We start from the raw sequence: 18,994 nt of genomic DNA on the forward strand, positions 1-18,994 counted from the left end.
GAAGAACTGGAGTTCGTGTGTTTTTAAGCTATGAAATGTTTTGTGATACTCTACTATCTACAAAAGCACAAACTTGCGCACTTGGAATTTCAAGAAAAGTGACTCTATTTTAATGTCCTACGTCACAATGACAACAGCTACTCTGGTCCTTCTTCTTCTGACGTCACAAGACTGCGCCAGCTTTCAAGAATCAACCAATCAATGCAAAGCTTACATTAGCAATGGCGGAGATGTGGCTCTGAATCAGGTTGATTTTGGACGCTGTCGTCATTAAAATAATTAGTTATTATTTTAATATAGATAACAGTTAGAGGTCCGTCTTTCATAAAAAGAAAACATGCCTGTTTGTTATTTGTAGGGGTCACAGTTGAGTGATTTTGGTGCTAAACGGTTAGCAGGAGCTAAACGAACCACCGTCAGTATTCATTTCTACAGCAGTCGCGTCCTGTCCTGAGGCTTCACTATGCCTCTGGGAATAAAACCATGCTGTGCTGTCTGCAAGACCAACTCTTCGTCGATGTGGAAGAAAGGAAACCAGGGAGAGATCCTCTGCAACAACTGCACAGGGAAGAGTAGCGGTGGCGTAGCATCAGGACCCTCGATTTCATCCACCATTCAACCCAGCAATGGTGGGGTAAAGCAGGTCGGTCAGTATGTATGAAGGGTTATTCTGCACGGAATAGTTGGCTACCTAGTGTCGTGGCAGATCCAATTTTGAGAATGTGATTACACTTTGCTATTAATGCGTTTGCTTGTATTCCAAAGCCAATGCTTTGAAGATATGGACTTTTGTATTGCTTTTGTTTTTAGTCCAAGCAGGAAATTCACAGGAGGTCTGCACGCCTGAGAAGCACCAAATACAAGGCTCCTGCATCTGAAAAGAAAGTCTCAACAAAAGGAAAGGGGAGAAGACACATTTTCAAACTCAAAAACGTAAGTTACAAATAGATTTGATAAGAAAATATAACTATTAATCACATTACGGTGCTGCGTCATGAATTTATGAGTTTGATCCATATCTAATGCTAACCTTCTTTTTTTCAGCCGATCAAAGCACCAGAATCTGTTGCAACAATTATCACTTCAGAATCTGTATTTTATAAGGTATTGTGTTTGCAGTATTTTTCTCCCAAAGTGAAAATAATTTATTGTTCTGTCCAGCCTCAAAAATCATACTTCAGGGATTTATCAAAACATTTTTGACATAATTGCATCTATACTTACTGTTATTTTGTACTAAGACTTCATGATGAATACATTTAAAAGAGAAATCCAGGTTCTTGATATCTTCAGTGTTTGTGTTTGTGTCTACAGGGTGTATACTACCAGACAGGTGATGTGATCAAGGTTACAGATGAGGAAGATGGGAAACCGTATTATGCGCAGATCAGAGGGTTTGTGCAGGACCAGTACTGTGAAAAGAGTGCTGCACTAACCTGGCTGATCCCCACCCAGTCCAGCCCAAAGGACCAGTTTGATCCGGGGACATACATTGTTGGTAAGATAAAGTTTTTACATTAAATGGGAAAGTTATATAACGATTTAAAGACCACAAATCTTCTATTAGGTCCAGAGGAGGATCTGCCTAGAAAGATGGAGTACCTGGAGTTTGTGTGCCACGCCCCCTCTGATTATTTCAAGTCCAGCAGCTCGTTCCCCACCATCCCCATTCGGCCAGAGAAGGGCTATGTCTGGACTCACATAGGACCCACACCAACCCACACTGTCAAAGAGTCTGTGAGTGGCAGCAGTTAATATAACTGCAGTATGGACCTGTTCCTTCATTTTTTTAACAGACATGTACATTTATGAAACATAAAGAGAACAAAAACGGTTCTTAACTACTGCCACTACTTCAGATTGAAGGCATGTTATGGTTTGATACAAAAGAAAACGGAAGTGACTGCATTTCAAGCAACTTTTATTCACAGAAGAAACATTGGAATTCAATTTCTATTTTGTAATAAAGAAAAGTGACTTTTTTCACTATAATTTTGTCTGTGATTGTTCTAAAATAGTACTGATTCCTTTATTGAATTACTGTGGTATAATAGACCTATTGTTTTTTTTAACCTACAATTTTGGCAATTATATCTAATTTTTTTCCCTTTGTAAATGATTTGTGTATAAAATGACATGTTGGCACTGTCACAGTGATAGAAACAGTAAAGATCTACATGCACTCTCAGCACATAAAGTTCTGTAGTGCAGAGAACATTTGATGTGTGTTATTATTTGATGAAGGTTGTTGAAGTTACGGCTGTGACACAGTGGTGTCTGAGTTCTTGGAACGACCATGATGCTGAGTCAGTCTGGTGAATCTGTGATGTCAAAAAAAACGACAGCTGGTCGTCTCTCACTGTCGCCTGGATGCAACGTTAATACCATACATAATGTGCTGTACTGGCACAATATCTGCACAGGTCCATCAGTCTTATGTGGGAATTATTTGGGGAAATTACGACAATTCTGGTAGGATATACATTTTCTTTTCTTACATTCAATTGTTCTGGTTGTTGACTTAAAGTGTTCATAATTTTGTTTTTTCACATTTAAATTCAAATATCTATTCTTAAGAACCCTGACTATTTTTGTGATGGTGTACTTGCAACACTAAATCAGTGGAATACTGTACTTAGATTAATGGGATACAGAATATCCATCAAAAGAAGTTTTTATACGGCACTGGTCAAGTATGTGTAAATGCACACACAGGTAAACAACATGTCAGAGTCAATGATCTACAGTCAAAGAATTTAAAACCTATCACTCATTTTTGGTTAAATGGTAACCTTTCCTCCAAGGAAAAAAAATCACATTGATGAGTTAATGATCTGACAATGAGTGAACAATGAGTTCACTTATAAGCCATCTTTAAATTATATGTGATAAACATAAATTATGGATTTTTCACTTATCTGCATCTCAGATCATTTAGTTGCTCAGACAGGAGACTCATTTCCCTCTTTAGTTCCACCCTGTGGCGACCAAGGAGAACTACATAAGATTTTCCTGTCACTCGTTCCTTCACAAGGGAAAGACGGAACAGGGGTAGAGAAGGTGACGTCTTTCAGATTTCATGGCCAAAACCTTGCTTCATGCCAACATCCTTCCCACTGCAGAGTGTACTTTTCAGTGGTGGTCTAGCTGTCAGAATTTGGTGCTCACCGCCGCAGCCCAGGTTCGATTCCCAGTCAGGGAACACAGTCTTCAATTACCCCTTGGGGACAAATAACTTTTTTTTATTGAATACTCACTGCAGGAAGCCTCATTCCATGCTATGAGATGCAGCCTCACATCTTGGGTCTATGCCTGGTGGTATTTTACCCTGTTCAAACCCTCATGTGTTCCTTTGACCTCTTGACCCCAGACACATGAGCAACATCATTATCATCATCATTACTATCTCCCTTGATGAAAGCATTTTAAACACATTAAAAATATGTGATATGGGTGGCTATAATTCATGGAACTGATGCGTAGTTTTGAAGGTTGACTGCTGCTGAGCGCTCATTTGTATTATGAGAAACTGTTATCTAATGCAAATAAAGTCTCCAGACTTAAGAGTGCTACTTCTATGTATTATTTCTCAGTTTGTCACGTATGCTTAAAATGACCATGAATTTATTAATTGTTAATAATTTCTCACATTTTACTTCATAACAGCAACACATTGATATATTATCCTATGTAACAGGTTGTGCAACAGGCTGATTATAACCTCAGCAAACATGTGACATGTAATGTAAGAGTGACAGCGGACATTCACTGAGGCAGGTTTGGAAAAGGAAGAGTGATATTTACTATCAGTCTTTTGTATCTAAACCTCTCTTGGGTCCTTGCAACTGGTTTGTGAAGTGTAGTCCCCACAAAGAGGTGTGAATAGTGACATGCTTTGATGTTGTTCCCACTCGTCCCTCTGGTAAATGTTGCAAATGGATAATGTCCCTGATGAAGGGCGTGAGACAGCTGTTTCTATTAATAACCTATCTCCCTGCTTACCACGAGACCTACATACGTTCCCCCTGCACGTCTGGGCCCAGACAAAAATATACAACACCCAGGCAGATAGCGACACAGGAAATCGAGGCAGAGGAAGCAAAACATTCATGGACAGAGCTGTTTGACTGTGGAGAAATGCAAAAAGAAATTGAAATAAAACCAGGAAACATGAAGTCGCTGCGTTTCCTTGCTGCTGAGAGCTTCATCCAGAGTGGCCCGAATGCTCAGGAGAACCTCAAGTGTGTGTCTTTCAATCTCTACCCACTCCTCTTTAAAGCCTGCTACCTCCATGAGAAGTCAGATCTGCTTCATGATCTGGTTCAAACGTGGCCTCTTCCTGAACTCAACCTGCGTAAGCTCCTCGGAAAGACAGTCGACTGCCAGATGGACCTCACTTCCCGCACCTGTCGGCTTTGTCTGACGTCAATTATAACTGGCTTAAAGGTACTTACATTATTTGAAATATTCATATTCTTGACTTATTCGTTAATCAGTTCTTATATTTGTGGCCAAAATTGGTTATATATTGTATACTATTTTCTTCTTGTTCTAAAGGATCATGTGCTGTCTCCTGCAACAACTTACGCCAAGAATCTGCATGTGGTTGACTTGACCGCTCTGAGAGATGTGGAACATCAGACCTGTCCCTGTCGGAAAACCCTGGGTCGATGGGCAAGAACCCAGCTCTTAACCCAAATGTGCTATGAGATCATGGTGGCTATGCAAACAATTAAGTCCTCATCTCCTTTCGAAACATCTATTGACGTCTGTCTGAAAGGCTTTGTCACAGGCCGCAACTACGAGCTGGTGACTCAGGCTTTCCTTCTCCTGCGCTACTGTCCGCTGAAGCTTCGTTTTGTTGACTTTCGGGCAGATTCCCTCACCCTGAAGCAGCTGTTCTATGTTCTTCGCCTAGCACAACCTGAATGCATTTCAAAACTGGAGGTGGTGCATAATGTTCCCCTGGAGGCTGTACACCTGGAGGTGCTGCTGTCCAGGGTAGAATTCCCCAAACTACAGTCCTTGACGCTCCCGGCTGGAGCGTTGGACTTTAGGAGGTTGGGTTCTGATGAAGAGGATCTGCTGGCAACCATTGGCAATTTGCTGGCTGGACTGGGCAGCATGACTGAGCTCTATGTTGGTTTCTCCACTCTAACTGGACACCTACGCAGACTGCTCAGGTGAGTGTATGATGCTCTAATGTCCATCTTATGCACACAACACAGCACAAAGCGGTTTAATATAATTCATAATAACCATTTTTCACATAGGACATTCCAGCTTTGAGCTTGTGCTTTAACAGTGGGAGGTGTTTTGTTAACTCTGCAAACATGAGGAGGTGCTTTAACTATAGCAGTAGTTTGGATAGAAACCTTCTGGAAAGACATCAAACCACAAATGGACACAAATCAGAACAATGAAGTACTATATTAATTCAAAAAAGGAAGGAAAACTTTTTAATTAGTTTAGGGATTTAATTATTTGATAGCAATATTGAAAAATTTGAACTACCCTTTTATTTATTTAATTTTATATAAAATTATGTAAAATCCTCTCTGAGGAATCATACTAAAATAATGTGTATCTGCTCTATGTTCACACTTATGTTTATGTCTTGAATCTCTCATTTCTCATCAGTCCTCTAGCTACTCCATTGCAGTGCTTGGATTTGGCCAACTGCTGTTTGAACCGTCTGGACATGACGTACCTGTCCAACAGCCTACACAGTGAGGCTCTGGTCCAGCTGGACATCAGTGGACACGACATCTTCGGCTCTTTCTCCACCAGCTTCCACAAACTGCTCACTCGTTGCTCAGCCACTCTGACCAGCCTGGCTGTTGAAGAATGCAATATCAAGGATGAGGACATGGATGCGTTCACTGATGCTTTGGCTTGCTGTCAAGCACTGAAGGAGCTAAAGCTTCTGGGAAATCCTCTCACCTCAGCAGCCCTGCAGAGGTTGTTCTCCGTTCTGTCGGCAGGCTTTCCTAAATTAAATTATATAGAGGTACCGGTTCCTCGTAACTGCTATTGTGAGGATGTCACTTATCCTCTTGATGATTCAGTCCTACTGCAGTACAACAGAGAGCTGTTTCAGGATGTCAGAGACCACCTGAAGCGGATCCTCGACGCAGCCGGGAGACAAAGTGTGGAAGTGTGCACCCCACTCATGGGAGCCTATGACCCAGATATTAACGAAACCAGCAATGAGCTGGGAGTGTCCATGTTAACATCGTTTAACAATGTTGTTGGCAGTTTTATAGGAACCATATCTGATGTGAACAACAGGAGATCACAGGCTCATAGAGATAATTAATCAAAAGCTCATATAAATAACCTGACAGATGGATGGAGCAGAAGCCTATTTCATTTAAAGAAGGCTTGAATCTTGTTCCTTCTTTATATTGACTATGCCTATTGTTTTTCAGCTGTGTTGATATGATATAGCTACTGTGGTGGGGATGGTCGGTGATCGGTAATATTGTCTAATGTGTATCTACTGTAAATGCTCTGATGTCTATATCATAGTTTATATATTGTATATAACATTCGAAAATTCAAACTGTAAGTGCAACATGGGACAACCTAAAAATAACCACTATTACTTTTTAATTATGAAAACAAATTTTCCAAACAGCCTACTAATAAAAACATAGAACACTTTTACATTTTCTAAAATTTACATTTTATTTCATAAGCACCACATATAGATTACATCTCATTTACATTAGGGGACAACCAAGCTTTAACCAAAGACAAGGAATACAGCTTTGATCGGGATCTATTTCTTCATCCATTCCTCTCTTTCTTTCCGCTCACGAATCACCTCCTCCAGGTATGGTTTCAGGTAAGCGGAATCCTAATGGAAAAGATAAAAACAAAGTTTTCCTTATGAAATTCAGATATGGTACTGCCATTGATATCTTTCAACTGTTTCAAAGTGACAATAAATAACTGATTTCTTTAAGTGTAATATTAGCTGAAACTAAAAGCAAAGAGTACTGTAACAACTTCTTCTCCTTTCGGCTTTTCCCTTCAGGGGTCGCCACAGCAAATCAGTTGCCTCCATCTAACCCTGTCTTCTGCATCCCCGTCTCTTACACCAACTACCTTCATGTCCTCTTTCACTACATCCATGAACCTTATCTTTGGTCTTTCTCTAGGTCTCCTGCCTGGCAGTTTAAAACTCAGCATCCTTCTACCAATATATTCACCTATCTCTCCTCTGGACATGTCCAAACCATCTCAGTCTGACCTCTCTGTTTTTATCTCCAAAACCTCTAAATTGTGCTGTCCCTTTGATGTACGCATTCCTGATTCTATCCATCCTGGTCACTCCCAGAGAGAACATCAGCATCTTCATCTCTGCTACCTCCAGCTCTGTCTCCTGTCTTTTCCTCAGTGACACTGTCTCTAGACCAAACAACATCGCTGGTCTCACCAGTTTCGTACACCTTTCCTTTCATGTAGCTGAAAATCTTCTATCACACATCACACCTGACACTTTTCTCCACCCGTTCCATCCTACCTGTACATGCTTCTTTAACTCTTTTCCCAACTCCCCATTGCTCTGGACTGTTGACCCTAAGTACTTAAAATCTTCCAACTTCTTGATCTCTTCTCCCTCTAATCTCACTCTTCCACTTGGGTACTTCTCATTGACACACACGTACACTGCCTTACTAAACTTTATTCCTCTTTCCAGGAAAAACCTCCACCTCTCTAGTTTATCCTCCACCTGTTCCCTGCTCTCATGTAACAATACTAGAAAATCCCACCAGATATACTGTATGGCGACATAAGCTGTAAGAATGTTTTTTTCAAAGAGTGGCACTAATGATACACAAAGTTCCACATTCAGAATTAGTATAAAGAGAAATAAAAACTATCCAAAAATTTCCACTCAAAGTTACACAGCAAGAGGGAAGGAAATAATGCAATAAAAAACAATGCCTTTACACAAAATCTATATTTAAGTTATTTAATGTAACCTCTTCAAACGTGGTCCACTGGTTTTTCGGAAGGATCTGATGTTTCATAGACAGATCCAGTGCTCTCTTGATCCTGAATGTTCTTGCATCGTACTGATCCACCGGGAGTCTCTTCAGGGCCTCCTTCACGTCTGCATTTTCATACAATATGTCGTCCCTCCGTAAGCCTGACAAACAAAACCAGCAATGCTTCAGATGCAAAATGGAACCTCAACGATACCAAAAACAATCCTCATTGAATTTATGTTTTCACGGCGTACAGCAGCTTTAAGGCAATCAGCAACGTAATATATTCAACTATCAACGTTCTGACCAAAACACTATTGTCTTAGCTTACCGTATTTGTTGAAGCCACACAAATTGTAATACCATTTTTGGAACCCAAGCATGAGCCTGCCTGTTGCCGCTGCGGACATGAAATAAAACGACACATACTGACCATCAGGGATTCGACAAATACAAATTAAAAAACATTTTTAAATGTCATAAAATGTATTTTTTCCTTCCCATTAATCTGATTACTCGGATTATTGGGTAGTATTGTTATGTTGCCTCTATATTGCTAAACAACTGCACCCTTAGCATTAGCTAGCTAGCACGGGGACATTAGAGGACACACACCAGTCGAATATACTAAAAGGATTTACGGCTGGAAAAAAAATCGGACACAATTTTAGTTGGTTTTGTTAAGACTTATCACACGACTTCAGATTAAAACGAACGTTATAATGCAATTTTAAGATGAAAACAAGAGAAAATAGTAAGGTTCTTTCACCTGGTGCCTTCGACGCCATGTTTAACTCTCGGAAAGACCGCAGGGCATTGTGGGTAAGAGCGTCAATAGACATTGCGCAATTTACGTAAAATGTTTACGGTTTTACATTTTTAAGTAAATTAGGTTAAAATCTAAATCTGTAAAATTAAGTAATTTTTTTGAAAAACCTAGCAGGTCAATCCGTTTGTCACAAACGAATAAACACAATGAAAATGTATTCTTGATTTAATTAAGACGTATTTCAATTATTTTAAATTAGTAAAATATAAACAAAAAAATATGATTGTACGAATTCTTCAGTATCATGAATCCCACGGTCTTTGTGCAGTTTACTGGAAATGTAGTTAAATGTATAAAACTTGAGTAATATGGACTCCTTAGATAAATTCCAATCTAAAAGGCAGTCCGATTCCAAAAATTACACTGCACTTACTTTACATGGTTTGATATTTAATAATTTTATTTACAGTTCTTAAGCTGAAGCAAAATTTTTGTAGTTTTAGAAGTGAACTAAACTTTAATGACATGGTCTCTTCAGATTCAATCATGGTATATAAGAGCAAGTCACAAACATTTCAGTTAAGTAAGTTTATACACTGTACATTATGTACATTTTTTAAATTTCACACACACAAAGCAAACTTCAAATTTATATACAAGCTGGTGTTAGGCATGTTGAGAGTATGTATCAGACATAGTGGTTTTAATACCAACTGTGTGACATTTCTGAGGATTTCTAAAATGCTCCCTTATGAACAATCATAGTGTCTTTTGGAACAAATAAAAATCTTCCACTGTGGCCAAAGCCAAATCCGTGCAAAATAATTCATCGGGCAAAGACACCAGACGGTCCAAGGAAACATAGTTGGGTAGGTTTGGGTCATACTGAGCCTTTCCAAGATATTCAAGAAACAGGTGGCGCTCCCTGATATGCAAGTACTTTGAATTGAAGACCTGTAGGAAGACATTATAAATGTTTATGTTATAACTGTTAGTGTTCACAAAATGCATTAAGATACAAGATAAATTGGTAAGAAAAAAAATAAATGACATGCAAACAGAAGTCAATCTACCTGTGGGAACTTGACAATCAGGTGATGGGGAACCTTCATGGTATTATGGATGAAGTCAAATATTTGTGTTAGCTTCCTTTTACTGGCAATCAGAACTTTTGGAACGGCAATAACTATATGCTGGATCTCATTTTCCTTAAAGCCTAGCTCTAATTCACACACCTGTGGAAGAGATTTACAAAATCTATTCAAACACAGAATCCCACAAGTACTCATACAAAGTTTTCTTGCAATATAGTTTCTCATTGAATACCTTCAGATTTTCTTTTACAGGCTCCAAACTGCCACTCAGCAATTTGGGGAGACGAGCTACAATATCCCGTGTCTGAAAAGAGAAAAAAGAACACAGATCTCTTTTTGTACCCCAAAGAAAATAAAATCACAACTCACTGGAGTATGGCAGAATTATGATCTATTGTCAAAATTAAGTGGTTTAAATTCTTCAAAGTTTGTTAAATTTATTTACATTAGAGGCACTGAGCTTGAGGTGCTGCTGATAGAACCCAAGTCTGTTGTCAAGCCTCTTCACACTGAAGTTAAGCAGATATGGAGCTCGAGACACCATGGACGCAACAGTCCCGGAACTGAACTTCTTTGACTTGAGATAGTTCACCCTTTGGAAAAAGAAAAAAAAAAAAGAAAATTATAAAAAATCATTTCAAAATGCATGAAACTGCAGAGAATATATTTGTTTGACAAGTCACCAATATACTGTACTAATACTGTAAATGCTTTGAGTGACTGATCTCATTACACTGACTGTCAATATACAGTGAAGACATTTGTTGTTTCTGAGAATCCATCATCTCACCTAGTCTGTAGATTTTCCAAACTCTCTGTGAGAATGAAGGGGTTGTGTGTTATTACATAGCCAAGACGAGAGCTCTCCACACCGATATCTTTGAGAAACAGCAACCTTGGGGTGACGTCTGTGTTGAAATCGAGCCTCAGCAGCATGGAGCCCACGATTGGCTTTTGTTCGAACTTCCATAGATTTACACCTGTAGGTAGGGGAAGAGTACAAATGAGTAATGACAAAAAATAAAGAAATTTGGGTTAAATTATCATTTGGAGATCATTGCTTACACCGTAATAAATTTTAATGATTCCAAAGTCAGTATGTTCAAGTCTGTGGTTCAGTTACCTAGCTGCACAAGTTTTGTCAGTGTTTCAGAATGGTCAACGTAGGCACAAAGAGATTTGGCAGCTGGAGGTATGGCAGAGGGAACAATTATACTAACAGCCTCTTCATCACTAATCTCCTCTAATGCTGACGGTTCACTGACTTCGTCAAGATCTGGTAAAGACAACAAAGAAAGAGCAATTTATTCATCACCCATTCAAGATAAATATGGGTTTTAAATCAAGTGTAATCTTGAAAGGTTTCAATGTCATCAACACCAAACCAATATGCACCTAATAACATCTGGTCTTCTGTCACCGACACAGCTTCTAGGGGATTGGTGTATGTTACGTCAGCTTTTGACAATTCTTCAATATCTTTACTGGCCTCCTCCTTAGTTGACAGATGTCTGGCAGTAAAGTCACTGTAATAGAACGACTGCTGCTTCCACGTGCATCTTGCTTGAATTGCTGTGTGGCTCATTCTGATAACCGAAGATCCATTTAAGATTTTCTTCTTGATGAATAACCTTGTAGCCGAGGTTCCATGGTTAAAATGAGTGAAATGCCTCCCAGGATTAGCCACTGTCTTTGAGAATAGACTTCTGCATTGCAGACAACGTTGTGTATAGGAGGATGCCATGGAGATTCTGAAAGAAAAAATATAAGCACCACTCAGTCTATGAATTTTCTTTTACTATCTAGATAGTTAGAAGAGCCCAGTCTCTCTCATACCATAACATGAGAGAGAACAGTAGGATAGCCATCATACTCAAATAACTTCACAAACTTAACTCAATGTAATACATCTGAACAACCAGTCTATACACACCATGGAAAGAGTACTTCTGTTGCTATATAGTATATATACTCAAATACAAAAATTACAGTAATAGATCATGTGGTGATTTGCAGTGTACAGGTACTTCGAAAAAACGTATAGTAACGAGGACATTATATTACCTCCACTACTGCAGTAGTAATACTTATCTCAATAATCCTAGCGCTACCTGCACACGTTTCTGTCAAAGCGAAATATGCCGATACGTAGTTAGCTTTTAATGCTAACCAGAATTCATAAAGGTAAGTCTCTGTTAGCCTGAGTAGAAACGTACAGAGAGAGTTAATTTATTAATTCAGATTGTGAGATTTACTATTCGCAATTTTCTATCCACATAGCTTATCCAAGACGCCACACTGTCATCCACCTTGGTATTGCGCGACGCAAAGGTTTTCGAGCATGTGTCACCCGAACTGCAACACGGAAGTGCTATCATGTGGAATGTACCACTACGGCATCTTTGTTTTTTTTTTAAACGAAATAGCTGAATTCAGTATATTAGATCGTTTAAGTTATCGAATACCAGTATTTATAGTAATACACTAATAAATGTATTGTGTTTTCGGCTCGTATTTATTGTTTTTGTCGGATACTAAAATGAAATTTTAAAGTACAAGAACCCCCTCATTTTGTGTGGATCAGTCCGTCGTCAACTTCCTTTTGAGCAGCACACTTGTCGCTTGTTTTGAGTTGTAGTATTTTGCGTGTACGTCGTAAAATTAAAAAAAAAAAATTGCTAAAATGAAAGCCTCTATATCTCCCCGAACACCCCCGAGGGACAATGCCAACGATAATTCATACTTCCGAATGATAAACGAGCAACAAGTGGATGATATCTGCATTGATTTATTCTACAAGCCACACACTATCTCACTCCTGACGGTTACGCTGCTCAGCCTCATGTACTTCGCGTTCACTAGGTAAAGTAAAATATTAGAACTTTTAAAATCCTTTTTCAAAGGTTTGAAAACTATGTGAACAAAGCAGTTCTTGTTATCCAGCTCCACAACTGAAGGTATCGCCGAGCTGAATTTGATTCAGGTTAACATATGGTGTTGTTTTTTACAGGGATGATGAGAACCCTGAAGGCAACCTCCAAGTTGGAGCGATGGTGGTGGTCTTCTTTTTCTTGGTCATAAGTGTCCTGGCCTTTCCTAATGGTAAGACACACTGACTCCATGGTTAAGTTGTGAGTCACATATGGTCTGTCCAGTGTAGCCAGGACACGATTCTTCTGAAAGGAATCATCAGCTATTTTATAAATTAGTTAATCATGAGAAAAAGTCACATATTCTCTGTGCCCAGATTGCAAAATATGAGGATTTTCTTATTTATAGAATCATTCCATTTTAGTTTAATTTAAACTCGGCAAATGAAGTCATTTTTAAAGATATAAGGATCATTTATACCTCCTTGTTGATTAACAAATTAACTTTGTGACATATTTTGACAAAATTTGATAAAATGTAAGTTTAGTCAATAACAATTTTATTTAACTTTCACCTGTCACACAAGCACATCTCACGGCCTCCCTCCGCTGATTAGACTTACTCAGTTGTCATGGTGATAACACAGTAGATATAGAACTAATATGTGGTAATATAAAGACTCAATTTCTCCATAATATGAAGACTCCAGACTGAAGAAGACTGTGAGATGTGGTTTGTGACTTGAAAAACTCAATGTTCAGGTGAACATTGAGTGTGTTTTCCTCAATAATGAATATTATGAATGAGCCATATATTGTTTCACTTTCTTCATCAGGACCCTTTACCAGGCCTCACCCGGCTGTATGGCGAATGGTGTTTGGTGAGTGTTTCCAACGCTAACTTAACATCTCACATTAACCTTAATTTCCTGCATAAATCTGATTTTAATGCTCCATAATCCTCTCTCTTTTTCATCCTGGTAGGTCTCAGCGTGATGTACTTCTTGTTTCTTGTCTTCTTTCTCTTCCTCAACTGGGACCAAGTGAGGTTACTGATGTACTGGTTGGACCCAAACCTGCGCTTTGCCGTACGGGAGGTTGATATCATGGTAAGGATGGTTTTTCCTGGGAACCATCAAGAACAAAATGATGCTACATCTGTCTGTGAAGGGAATGATAGGTCTCTGATATTGAAAGTTTACTTTAATAGACTCCAAATCTACTACCCAATTAATTTAAATTGAAACATATATTAAGTATGAGCTGTTTTTAAAATCGTTTCAGTTTTTGGAATAAGTAATAAATTAAAATGAGATTACATCCAGTTTTTTATTTACAGATGCGAAAAAAGTTTTCTTGTTGCCATTCTAGTCCTAATTCTTACTACTTTCCCCTTACCAGGAATATGCTGTGAACTGTTCAATGATAACATGGGAGCGACTCATGAGCCACTTTGACATCTTTGCCTTCGGCCACTTTGCAGGCTGGGCCATGAAGGCTCTGCTCATACGCAGCTACAGCCTCTGTTGGACCATCAGCATTACCTGGGAAATGACTGAGGTAGTGTTCAAGTTTTTAAGCTGAGGCTAGACTTGTATGTTCTGAAATGTAGACTGCACCTGTCCAAGAGCTAAAGTTTCAAACAGATCCTGAAACTTTCATCAAGGCTGAGTTTAAGTGTCACTGACAATTGTTCCAAAAAAGTTGAACTTACCCAACTCTCCAACCAAGTTTCATGTCAGTGGTGTAGTTTAATTGTAAGCCTGCTAAAAGACAGACAAGCTGAATCAATCACTTAACCTGCTTGAAGGAGGAAATAAAAAAATAGTTTTTTTCTAGATCCTTATGAATTAAAAAGACTTTTTAATCCCTTTCACCTAAAAGTTTAATTTTTCATTTTCACAGCTGTTCTTTATGCACTTGCTTCCAAACTTTGCGGAGTGCTGGTGGGATCAGGTGATCTTGGACATACTCTTGTGTAATGGAGGAGGTATCTGGTTGGGTATGACTGCCTGCCGGTTTTTGGAGATAAGGACATACCACTGGGCCAGCATCAAGTCAGTGAAGCCAACTGGGTTTTCTTGTCTTTTCCTTTGTTTATTAAGTGCCATTGATATTTTGTGTGTGCATTAATTGAAAGTAGTTTTTGACATTATAATTCTGGATACTTTTCCATGTATTCATGTTCAAGAGTATCCTCAGAAGTGCACACTTTATCTTCAGGGAAATCCACTCCACTACAGGGAAAATAAAGCGAGCTGTGCTCCAGTTCACCCCAGCAAGTTGGATGTATGTGCGCTGGCTTGATCCAAAGTCCTCCTTCCAGAGAGTAGCAGGCATCTATTTCTTTATGATCGTATGGCAGGTGATATATTTTTTTAATGTTTCACTCAGAAATACTCCTAAAATTGTCCTTAGAATTCTGACTGTAACTAATTATGTAGTAATCTTTTTTCAGATGAACCACTGATTGACCAAAAAAGCTCATTCCCATATTGATTCTGCTGCTCACACTGGTCATAAAATATACAACATGCCATAAGAAATGCTCTCATGTTTTGTCTGTATTGCTTTCTCAATCTTCACAGCTGACAGAGTTGAACATATTCTTCTTCAAGCACATCTTCATCTTCCAGGCATCTCACCCTCTCAGCTGGTGTCGTATCCTCCTCATTGGAATCATCACTGCGCCCACTGTGCGGTGTGTTCCACCTTCAGCATGACATCATTACTCTTACTGCACCCAGGGGCAAAGTTATACAGAATTGACTAGTTTCTAATACCTGGACAATTTTGATTGTAAGATAGGACTTAATCCTGGCATGACAAGTTATTTTGCAGTGTGTTCAAATCTGAAAAGTTTAATTTTTTTGTGACAGTACATAATTTATTTTTCTTTTGTACCTTTTTCAGACAATATTATGTGTACCTGACAGAGCCTCAGTGTAAACGAGTTGGCACACAATGCTGGGTGTTTGGGTAACTATGCTGCATCTAATCAGTCCATTCTTTTTAGAAGCTTCTTTCTGTCATTCCAGTTGGCATATTTTAGGTAAAGTTTCAACAGAGAAAATTTGATGATTACAAACTAAAGGAATCAATGTACAAGTGAACAGTTCCCTCAGTAGCAACGGCTGTGGTTGTTGTCATCTTGACCACACACATTCTAATTAGCATATAAATGGTTCAAGGTCGTAAAAGCTGCTTGAATGAAGCTGATGGGATAAATCAGTTCTAATGTGTCAATTCTGTTGCGGTTTTTTATACAGAAATTTTATAAATTATATGACTACATGTTTTAACATTGTCATTGATTTCATTGCAGACACAAAGCTGCTAATAACCTCAGCATGCTCTAGTTTCCATAGCAACAAGACAGCCTGACTCTCTCTGCCATTCTCTATGTCTGGTTATTCTCGATACTGAGGCCATTTTCTGATCTGCATGGGAACCGTTAAAACTAAACGCAGCCGTACATTGAGTTAGTGTTATTATGGATTTGAGGGGCAGGGGGAAAAGTAATTTAGCTCCACTGCAATGAAATAACATGACCAAGAGAGGGAACCATTTCCAAATACCTGGGTTTTGATTTAACACTCTTTCTTTTTCTCAATAGGGCCATTGTTTTCCTCGAGGCTATAATTTGTGTTAAATTTGGTCAAGACTTGTTTTCCAAGACACAAATTCTATATGTCTTCTTATGGCTGCTGTGTTTGGTAAGAAAATGATTATTATCATGTAACCACTGTATATTTCCTGTGTTCATCTCTTAAGACTATAACACCCTCATGCATATTTTCAAACTTGTGTTGAAAATATGTGGATAACTACTTTGTCAAATACTGTTCCCTTGCAACTACTGACTATTTTTTGAAAAGTCAGAACGCTGATCTGATCAGATCTGCCTTAGAACTTAATTTTCCTTGGTAAAGGTAAAAACACTGTACAAACAATGTTTGGTGGTACTAAAGATGACTTGATGCAATGTTTATACAATTAGCTGAGGTTGGTTCTTTCCAAACCTTCTAGTTTACTTCAGTGGTTTTACACCTTAATTCCTGTGTGCTTGTATACTTGTCTGGAAAAAACTGTTTATGACTGGACCTTTTTCCCTGTTTTTTCATGTCTAGGCACTCATCACACTTCTGTGCTTATATGGGATGGTGTGGTATGAGCAGAAAAAAATAGAGGTGCGATAGTCTGTTCTTAAAATGCTTTGATTGTTTTATAGAATATGTATTATTGTAATATTCATTTATTATTGATATCAGCTGAAATTTTTATTTTTTTTAAATGACTGGTCAGAAATACTTTTAACTCTGAGTTTCATTATGTTTACAGACCCTTTCTGTGCGAAGTGATGACTTTATTGACAAAAGCATGGTTGACTCAAGTGGTTTTGGCTCAAATGGAGATCCAGGTCAGTCACATAATAGACAAACAAATGACTTTTTTAAAATTCAATCCTAAATATTTTAACATAGTTGTGTATTTTTCCTCTGAAGCTGAGAAGGATTCCCTGAGCATTTCCAAACCGACAGCACGGAGGACAGCATCTGGGAGAAACAGATCTGAGAATGGAAACTAAGGAAGGAAGACAGTGAACAATGGTGACACTGAGTATTCACGTTCTCCGTGATTCCAACCTCCCACAACAAAGGGGTAAAATGACTTAATAAGTGTTTACAGCAGGGATTTAATGAATACTTAAAGGACAGAAAGGAAATTACAAATAAAAGTCAAATCAAGCCTTGATATATTTAACTTCAACTCAAACACAATATAATGGCTGTGAGAGATGAAGGCAAAACGCAACAGTTAGTTGGAGGCTTTAGACCTGCAGACTTGGGTTTGTTTCTCAGTAAAATAGGCAATACTGACAGAGTTAACACTGTTTGACAGGAACATTTGTTTTCTATTTTCAATTTAACATACATTTGAATAGCCATAAATACACTGGATTTGCAAGAATATGTCTTTATTTGTACAGAGAAAACTGTCAGGTTATCCTCAGCCTGATCCTATACCAGCATATTTTACTTTCAAATACTGAATGTTCCTTCGATTCTTTGCACTGAGCTCAAGTTATAATCCAGGCCATGACAGCACTCTGAGTGATGTGTCAAGAATTTTTGTACTTAAACTTAGACACCTTATTGTTTTTGAATCTGTTACTTTATGCTACTTTTGATACCTTAACTACTAAGTGTATATCACAGTTTATGGTGTTAATTTGTGATGATTCTTTGTTGGTTTGCTATATTTGTGTCTGTATAATTGTTGAGTGACCACATGCACATATCATTACTCCAGCAAAGCATTGATGCTCTTGTAATATACTTGATGCTTTTCTTAATTCAAGATTCCATCACCTGAAACAATGTGTTACTGAGCCAAATGTTGCCTTAATATGTTATTCTTAACCTTTTTTAGCTTCCATAAAAGTGGTTATTGGACTTGGGATGTATGTTAGTTTTGTAATTTGTGTTTTGGTGCTTGGTGAGGGAAGTGGTGGTGAATTAATATGCATACTGACATATGTTGTTGTGGCATGCGGAAGCAAAAGGATAATTATCCTTTTTGCAATTCTTTTAAGTGATCCAGATGAAAAAATACATTATAGTTTAATGTGAATGTTTTACAACAAATCATGTACTGTTTAAGTGTAGGACTGCACATTATTTATTATCTGTTATTTGTAACCGATAATGTAATATTTGGTATAATGGAATCATGATTTTATATGTTTGGGTTTGCTTGTTTTTGCACTCATAATTAAATTAAATCACAGCATTGATTTGTTAATCTTTTTGTTCTATCATTCTTCTACTCATCCTTCATATCGATAGTTTGAAATATTTTAACCTCCACCATTGTGATTTCTGTTTCATAGATGAAATAATTTAGAGAACTGAAAGTATTTATTATGGATTCAAAATAGCTTTTGCATTGACTGTTAAGCTTTCCTAAGGTGTGTGGGGGTTTTTTTAACCAAAGGTCACATCCTGTGACCCAAGCAACAGGTTAAAACCCATAGAAATCAAAATTTTAATTGAAACTGCAACAAGGAAAATATAAGAAATGCGCCATTCTTTACAATTTTCTTTGAGCATTCATGAATGATGAAAAACAATTACTGTATCAGGACTGTTACTGCCTTCTTAAATTCATTTCGATAATTGAGCTATAATATAGCCTAATAAATTTATTTGATAATACTCCCTGTTGATTATCAAAACATATTTTAGAATCATGGTTGCA

At 38.0% G+C, this 18,994-nt stretch overlaps 5 protein-coding genes across 6 annotated transcripts; 3 read left to right on the plus strand and 2 right to left on the minus strand.

The window, feature by feature from the left end:
• The first annotated feature begins 194 nt into the window (after positions 1–194).
• On the plus strand, positions 195–2,426 carry gatad1 (GATA zinc finger domain containing 1). The gene is made up of 5 exons (XM_068333382.1): positions 195–643; positions 811–933; positions 1,045–1,104; positions 1,315–1,498; positions 1,568–2,426. The coding sequence occupies exons 1-5, from the start codon at positions 464–466 to the stop codon at positions 1,753–1,755; spliced, it is 735 nt and encodes a 244-aa protein (XP_068189483.1). The 5' UTR covers positions 195–463; the 3' UTR covers positions 1,756–2,426.
• Positions 2,427–4,091: 1,665 nt separating this feature from the next.
• lrrc14b (leucine rich repeat containing 14B) lies at positions 4,092–6,540 on the plus strand. Its single transcript, XM_068333029.1, has 3 exons — positions 4,092–4,446; positions 4,558–5,183; positions 5,641–6,540. The coding sequence occupies exons 1-3, from the start codon at positions 4,138–4,140 to the stop codon at positions 6,317–6,319; spliced, it is 1,614 nt and encodes a 537-aa protein (XP_068189130.1). The 5' UTR covers positions 4,092–4,137; the 3' UTR covers positions 6,320–6,540.
• A 125-nt stretch (positions 6,541–6,665) lies between these two features.
• On the minus strand, positions 6,666–8,815 carry uqcrb (ubiquinol-cytochrome c reductase binding protein). Its single transcript, XM_068333030.1, has 4 exons — positions 8,770–8,815; positions 8,332–8,400; positions 7,995–8,161; positions 6,666–6,862 (listed from the first exon to the last, which is right to left on the minus strand). Exons 1-4 carry the CDS (start codon positions 8,786–8,788, stop codon positions 6,785–6,787), a joined length of 333 nt encoding a protein of 110 aa, XP_068189131.1. The 5' UTR covers positions 8,789–8,815; the 3' UTR covers positions 6,666–6,784.
• A 397-nt stretch (positions 8,816–9,212) lies between these two features.
• mterf3 (mitochondrial transcription termination factor 3) lies at positions 9,213–12,213 on the minus strand. 2 transcript variants are annotated; one of them, XM_068333263.1, is made up of 8 exons: positions 11,928–12,213; positions 11,259–11,614; positions 10,987–11,139; positions 10,654–10,843; positions 10,309–10,456; positions 10,096–10,167; positions 9,843–10,004; positions 9,213–9,723 (listed from the first exon to the last, which is right to left on the minus strand). In XM_068333263.1, exons 2-8 carry the CDS (start codon positions 11,605–11,607, stop codon positions 9,529–9,531), a joined length of 1,269 nt encoding a protein of 422 aa, XP_068189364.1. In that variant the 5' UTR covers positions 11,608–11,614; positions 11,928–12,213; the 3' UTR covers positions 9,213–9,528. The 2 variants fall into 2 exon arrangements, with proteins under 2 accessions (XP_068189364.1, XP_068189365.1); XM_068333264.1 differs by having other exon boundaries at positions 12,119–12,150.
• Positions 12,214–12,510: 297 nt separating this feature from the next.
• ptdss1b (phosphatidylserine synthase 1b) lies at positions 12,511–18,517 on the plus strand. Its single transcript, XM_068333161.1, has 13 exons — positions 12,511–12,725; positions 12,874–12,965; positions 13,570–13,614; positions 13,718–13,842; positions 14,135–14,293; positions 14,639–14,790; positions 14,957–15,098; positions 15,322–15,434; positions 15,647–15,712; positions 16,350–16,449; positions 16,864–16,923; positions 17,075–17,153; positions 17,239–18,517. The coding sequence occupies exons 1-13, from the start codon at positions 12,547–12,549 to the stop codon at positions 17,319–17,321; spliced, it is 1,395 nt and encodes a 464-aa protein (XP_068189262.1). The 5' UTR covers positions 12,511–12,546; the 3' UTR covers positions 17,322–18,517.
• The last annotated feature ends 477 nt before the right edge of the window (positions 18,518–18,994 follow it).

The sequence above is a fragment of the Antennarius striatus genome, chromosome 14, assembly GCF_040054535.1.
Source record: "Antennarius striatus isolate MH-2024 chromosome 14, ASM4005453v1, whole genome shotgun sequence".
NCBI classification, from domain to species: domain Eukaryota; kingdom Metazoa; phylum Chordata; class Actinopteri; order Lophiiformes; family Antennariidae; genus Antennarius; species Antennarius striatus.